Raw genomic sequence first — 6,819 nt, 5'->3', positions numbered from 1 at the left:
ACACTGCTCGGAAAATGGATAATCATTTACTCTGTGATACGTAACAGTGATTTCAGTCACTATCTATAAAGACAGTGCAACTTAGATATAGCATGATAATTGTTGTCGATGTTATTTTTCAATCAGTTTTTTAATCCAACATTCTGTTATGAAAGTATTCATTTTATGTTATGTCACTATTATACATTAGTACACAGTACATGATATATATATTGGGTTGTTGTTCGTATCATATCTAATAGTTTCACATGTAGTGAAGATTAAAAACAATTTAAATATTTATTTTTCTTTTCATTTCTAAGATTTTGTTATGATTTTATCTTTTAAAGATACATGATAGAAGAAGAAAAAAACCTTAAATTTGGATCTTCTAAATGATGTGAGTCTATGGTGGTGCCGGTAGGAATATAAATATACAGACTGTATATGATGTGATACAAAAAGAAAATATAGAGAAATTATGGTATTCATTAGGTGTGCAGAAACAAAAAAATGTTGCTGTTGGATATTACTCGTAAGAAAAAAGAAAAAAAAGAAAAAATCTCCAACAAATTGTAGACACCATCATAGTTTCTCTTCATCATCACTCTTCCCTAGTATAGTGTGGCATTTACTTACTCAACTACACTCCATTAATGCATTGAATTGCTTCAACTACCCAATAAGAACAGCCACATGACTGTTAACATCTTAGCCAGCCCCATACCCTTCTCCCTCTATATAACCACAACCACCATAGCATTCCAAAAGCACCACAACACAGAAAAGAAAAGGCCCCAAACACATAATTACTACACTACCTTTCCATATCTGGGTCTTGCAAGAGTTGAGTGGTTGATCATGGCCACCATGGGAACTAGGGTTTCTTTGTTGTGCATTGTGTGGGTGGTTCTTGGAGCAACAAGCACTCCCAGGGCAGAGGCAGTGGTGACATGTGGGCAAGTTGTGAGCAACCTGACCCCATGCATTTCCTATGTGATGTATGGTGGAACCAATGTTCCTGATCAGTGCTGCAATGGGATCAAGAACCTCTATGGCCTGGCTCAGACCACACCTGACCGCCAAGCTGTTTGCAACTGCATCAAGAATGCTGTTAGTGGCAGTGGCATCAACTACAATCCTAGGAATCTCAACCTTGCTGCTAGTCTTCCCAAGCAATGTCATGTAAACATTCCTTACCAGATCAGCCCTAGCACTGACTGTAACAGGTACTCCATTACCTTTTTTTAATTTTACTACTAAGATAATCTTATAACCGAGATGTTTAATATCTTAGCATAGTTTATAGCGATTTCTATGCAAAATTTTTCTCTGATGTCAATAGCAAGAATCAGAACCTAACTTTTATGTTTGAAGAAGTCATACAAGTTTTAGTCTTTTGTGATCTTTTGTTACAGTGAGAAGGTTTTTTTATCTTACAGTTTATAATGAGTTGTTGTTGTTGTTGTGATGCAGTGTGCAGTGAGGTGGGAGCATGGTGTTTTATGTTATACTATGTTTGAATAAAAGGCCACGTGACGTGACATGGGAATGGCTAGAAAATGCTTCCTTGAGGCTTGTACGAGTTATCTTATGTCTGTGATAAAGTCTGTAACTGAAGTAGTGGTGAAGCTGCTTGTGTAGGCACTAGTAGAAGATATAGAGTATTATGTATGAGCTGTTATTGTCCCATATAAATCAGAATATATAACTTCAGTTTTATGAGACATGATTAATGATTATGGTACTTTTGGGTGATGTGTCTATTTCTTTGTTCCTTGACCTAAATTTCTATTTAACTTGATTTTAATTTTTTGATTGCTTGTCTTGGCTAAATGTGGCAATTAAGTATTTAAATCACGACGAGTTTAGTTAGAGGTATTAATAATAGAAGAATTATTAAGTATATATATATATATGTTTATTTTTTTAAATAATAATAGAAGATGGAATTTGCTTATTATATAATAAACATGAATAAATTAGACAAACAAACACATTATGTAATAAGTAGAAATATGCTTATTCTATCTAATAAGTATTTCTTTAAAAATAATATAAACCATACATTTTTTTTTGTTTTTTATTGTATGAGAAATACATTTCTACATACATTAAAGTATTAGCAACATTAAAGATCTTTTTTTTTTCAAGAAACATAGTATGTGTTGTGAATAGACAAACTTTGACCGAAGATTCTTATATGGGACACTTATGTGAAAATTGAGAGAAAATCTACGGCTCCGATCTCATTGCCTCTTATCTCAATTAATTCTGACTGTTTATGAATAGAAACAGAGAAATTTCTTCTGACAGGGTACTGTTTTATGAATAGAAACAGACTATATAAATAATACTTCTCATTTTCAATATCTTCTATAAGACGCAAAATGTTTCCTTTAATATGTTGAAATGTTGTTTTTTTCATCTGTTAAGTTGTTTCTTTTTTCTCCATTATCAATCGAAGATAAGTGGCTGTTTATAAAGATATTTCGATCTTCAAGTTAGATTAAATATATAGGTGAAGTAATAAATATTTAATTAGTTAATATTGTATATGTTAGAATCTTCACACTATGGTATTTAGTTATGTTTACTTTGAAAATGGGTTCAAGACGGGTTTAATTTTTTATTAATGTTTACTTGTCTTCTTATTTATGCAAATATTTGCTTAACACAAGATGGAGAAATACTAGGTTTCTACGCATTCATGATCGATATTATTTCGAGTGACTATTCTTATATTTTTTTTATCGGTAAAAATAAATTAAATTAATGAGATAATTGGATTACCTCAATCCATATACACAGTAAAAAAGAAAATAAAAAATTAAAGTTTTAAGGTTTTCTTTCCCATACTAAACCTACTGTGCATAAACTTCACATTCTCAAATAACACAAATGTTAAGAACATTGCATGTCCATACATACAAAGCAAATACTAGACCCTATTACAAAAACATGAAAAAATTGATTGAACATAAAAATCTCATACGGTTTTGATCCAATACTGATAATGATTTCTTTCATATATCAACCAATAAATGCTTCATTCATGCTTGTTTCCCGAAAACTGCTACCTAACATCCATGTTCCAGCACCCCTGTAAGCTACAACCTGCAACCAAATTGCTAACAAATCCACAATACCTCCGTTTGAATTGAACCTACATGCACAAGTATGTGAGCCCAAACTTACTTGATTAAAGTATATCATAACTTGAATAACAGGTGAGCAAGTTTTAGCCTAGACAAGGAGATCTAAAAGACATATTGTTAGAATAGTTTACCCCTTAAGACTAAAAAACGACTTATAAATGCATTGTTTGAAGGCAAGTGATCGGGCTAAAACACTAATCAGACTAAGAGAATGTTGTTTTTGGATACTTAGTTGTGATCCAAGCCCAAACCGTTACTTGTGCTAGGGTAAATACTTCCTCCACATCAATTTTACAATGCCTAAAGATAAAGTTATTCCTATGATTCCATATATTCCTTATAACTACCACCCACATACATCTCCAAACAATATTTTGTTTGTTGTTCAACCCTATAATGTGAAACTGTGAAAAGTGCTCCTTAGCACAATTATGGTGAACTGAATTTATCCCAGACCAAATGTCACACTTGTTCCAAATTTGACTAGTCACCGAACAACTAAAAAACTGATGTGATACTGATTCTTCTATAATTCCACACATTACACACATATTGTTTCCTAAAGTCATTCCTCTCTTAATCAAGTTGTCTTTTGTTGCAACCCTATTGATAAAAACTCGCCAAGCAAAATGTTGAGCACTTGGTAATGCTCTACATTTCCAAAGTTTTACAAACTGGTCATTGTCATCCATTCTATTTCCATTATAAAACCTCTTATATGCTGACTTTACCGTGTACTTTTTTGATTCATCTGCTTTCTATAACCATTCATCACTCCCATTTCTGTTAGGTGTACTCTCTTGTATCTCTTTCATCAATTCTTCCACCAGTTTTTTCTCCCATTCAAACCATTCTCTTCTCCACACCAAATTCCAAATCCATTGGTTTTCGTTCCAAAACCCAACCTCCCCCAATGTGGCATCTTTTAAAACTGAGTTAGAAAAGAGTCGAGGGAATCTATGTTTTAGAGGTAAATCTTTTTTCCACACATCTTCCCAAAACTTTATTTTATTTCCTAATCCTCTATTCCATGTTACATTACTATCACTAGTGTAGAAAAAACCTATTACATCGGTTATTTGGACTTATTACATCGGCCATACCACCAATGTAATAGTTCCCGATGTAATAAGTATTTGATATATTACATCGGTTGCTGGACCCGCTGTAATAGTTATAACATATTACCTCGGTGCAACTTTAACCACTGTAAGAGATTTAAAATTGAGAAATCAGAGCCAGAACATATCACATCGGTTAAGGTAAGAACCGATGTAATAGGGGGTGTATTACATCGGTTTTGGTCACAACCGATGTAATAGGGAGATGTTTTTTTTCGAAAGTCAACTTGTTTCCAGATTCCAGACAATTCAAATTTTTGTTTCCTAAGATACAATCATTTACTAAATCCTATCAAAACTATTATGCTAAATGTTAAGGCTACAAAATACCTTACATATCCAAAATAAAACATTTCTAATGGCTATCAAAACTAATGTTTTAGCCTAAAAAAATATCTTGCCCATTCCTTGCGAATTTCTTCAATTTTATCTTTACCCAATGGCTCGACTCCATCACAAACCTGAAATATGGAATATATTAATTATGGTGTATCATAGGATGCAAAGTTAATCATCAATAATTGAATTAACTCTTACATCGGCCCATGAATCAACAATGGTAGCACGAGCTATAGTCCACATCCAATGCATAACATAGTATCCACACTCAAAGCTTCCACGTTGCCTATTGCACTAATATATGAAATTTATGTAATTAATATATGAAGAACTAAGACATTTTAGTTGATAATATGTAGATTCAATGCAAAGTACATACCTTAGGATAAATCCAATCCAGATGAGATGAAGATGCAGTGGATTTACCATCCAAGAAACCACTTACATTAATAGCACTAAAATAAAATTCATTAGTAATTTACAATATAATCATGATAAAACACATTACATTTGTAATGAACACATACCTTTGTATTAAAGTTTTCATTTCTTTGCTTGGCTTCTTGTGCAATGAACAAAACCATACGACAATACAGTCTATGGGGCAAATAATAATCAATTGCCAATGAGACCTAGTAAATAAGAATTTTAGTTAGTGATATGAAATTAGTTAGATAATAACTAAAATAAGAGTTCAACTTACCCTTCAATATAAGGGGCGATGTAAATTCTTTTCTTGGATTCATGAATCCATCGTTGAATATATCTTTGAATGTGTATTGATCTATTCCCAGACTTTTGTATAATTTGAGGCTCAAGGAAACCATAAATATCATTGTGCTCCGCATTGACAATTAATTCATTTAGATATCTACATTCACACAATTTCAGAAGGCTAAGGTTGATTTCACAAAAAACATAAGATAAATGCAAAATCTAAATTTAGAGTGCACTCACATAATCCAAAGTTGAATGACTGCAATGTTCAACATCTGATTACCCTGTATTATTTCCCACAAATCTGACATGTTCACATACAAGGGTATATTGCCAGTGTCAACGCCAAATAATGTTGCATCCTAAGGAATGGGAAAAGGTTCTTGATACAAATAAGAAGAAGCCACAATCAACCCCTGAATTGGATTACCATTCTGGTGAGATAGGGGCTGGAGCTCAGGCTCATCCTCGGGCTCAAGGCTTGCATGAGATACAATTGGGGACTTTTTTCTAATCCTAGGGTCCTGTAAAACATACTAACAAACTTAAATATGAGGTGTGTTAAAAGTTATGTACAAATGTAATTAAGAAAAACATACAATTTTTATTGAAATTGACTTGATTAATTCTTTTGGCCATGAGATAAATGTTCCAATTGCATCTCCTACTACTTGCACCTCCTCTGTGGGCATTGGTACTGGAGCAGTGGCATCTCTAATGTCTTCAACCACCACTCTAACCAAATCATCTAGCATTGGCACAGTGTGCATGGTGGACCCACCTGGATAGACTCTCCCAATGGCCACAAAATGAGGAACACCTCCAACAAACAACTTACAACGATAGGAGATATCAGTCTCTATGTCCTCATCTTCATTTGGATTCAACACATTATGATTGGTGGACATGGACTCCCATCGTTGCTCCCACTCACGCCTTAAATCTTTAGTAACTTGTCTCCTTATTTGCTGAGAAAATTGCTCCATCATCTCTTGAGTCATAAGTGCCGCAGAAGTGTTGGGTCGAGGACATGATCCAAAATATTGTCTCACACCCACACCAAAACCAGTAGTACGCACACGACCAGGGTGTTCTTCAGTACCAATAGTAGTGGTCAATATGTCACGACGACCCTGAGAGACAAAATTACCTTGTGAACTTTGTTCTATAAGTTCATCCTGTAAAAAAGAATACATTGTCACTTATAATACAAATTACAATAAATAATTGCTACATCATCTCCATTGTAACTTACAATTCTTTTAGCAATCATCATTGATTTCTCATATGTCATTTGTCCTCCTGGTTTTGTACGATGCCAGGTCCACGTTCTATAACTCTTTAAGAAACCGTCACAAAGGAGATGTTCTCGTATCAACTCAATTGATTGTCATCTAACATTCAAAAAATTAACACAAGGGCAGTAATATTTTCCATTCACGAGTGTTGCATTTCGCTGAGCAAATTGAAGAAGCTCTTCAACGCCATTCTCATACACATCAGTG

General features: G+C 33.7%; 1 protein-coding gene across 1 annotated transcript; it reads left to right on the top strand.

Annotated features, from left to right (window-relative positions):
* The first annotated feature begins 644 nt into the window (after positions 1–644).
* LOC114166121 (non-specific lipid-transfer protein 1-like) lies at positions 645–1,743 on the top strand. Its single transcript, XM_028050790.1, has 2 exons — positions 645–1,208; positions 1,456–1,743. Exons 1-2 carry the CDS (start codon positions 676–678, stop codon positions 1,463–1,465), a joined length of 543 nt encoding a protein of 180 aa, XP_027906591.1. The 5' UTR covers positions 645–675; the 3' UTR covers positions 1,466–1,743.
* The last annotated feature ends 5,076 nt before the right edge of the window (positions 1,744–6,819 follow it).

Source organism: Vigna unguiculata, chromosome 10 (genome assembly GCF_004118075.2).
Source record: "Vigna unguiculata cultivar IT97K-499-35 chromosome 10, ASM411807v1, whole genome shotgun sequence".
Lineage (NCBI taxonomy): Eukaryota > Viridiplantae > Streptophyta > Magnoliopsida > Fabales > Fabaceae > Vigna > Vigna unguiculata.
This window is presented reverse-complemented; position numbering and strand designations above follow the sequence as displayed.

What these genes read in the sequence shown, in the direction of transcription:
- LOC114166121 (XM_028050790.1), top strand. Translation starts at nt 676, where the DNA reads ATGACTGTTAACATCTTAGCCAGCCCCATACCCTTCTCCCTCTATATA.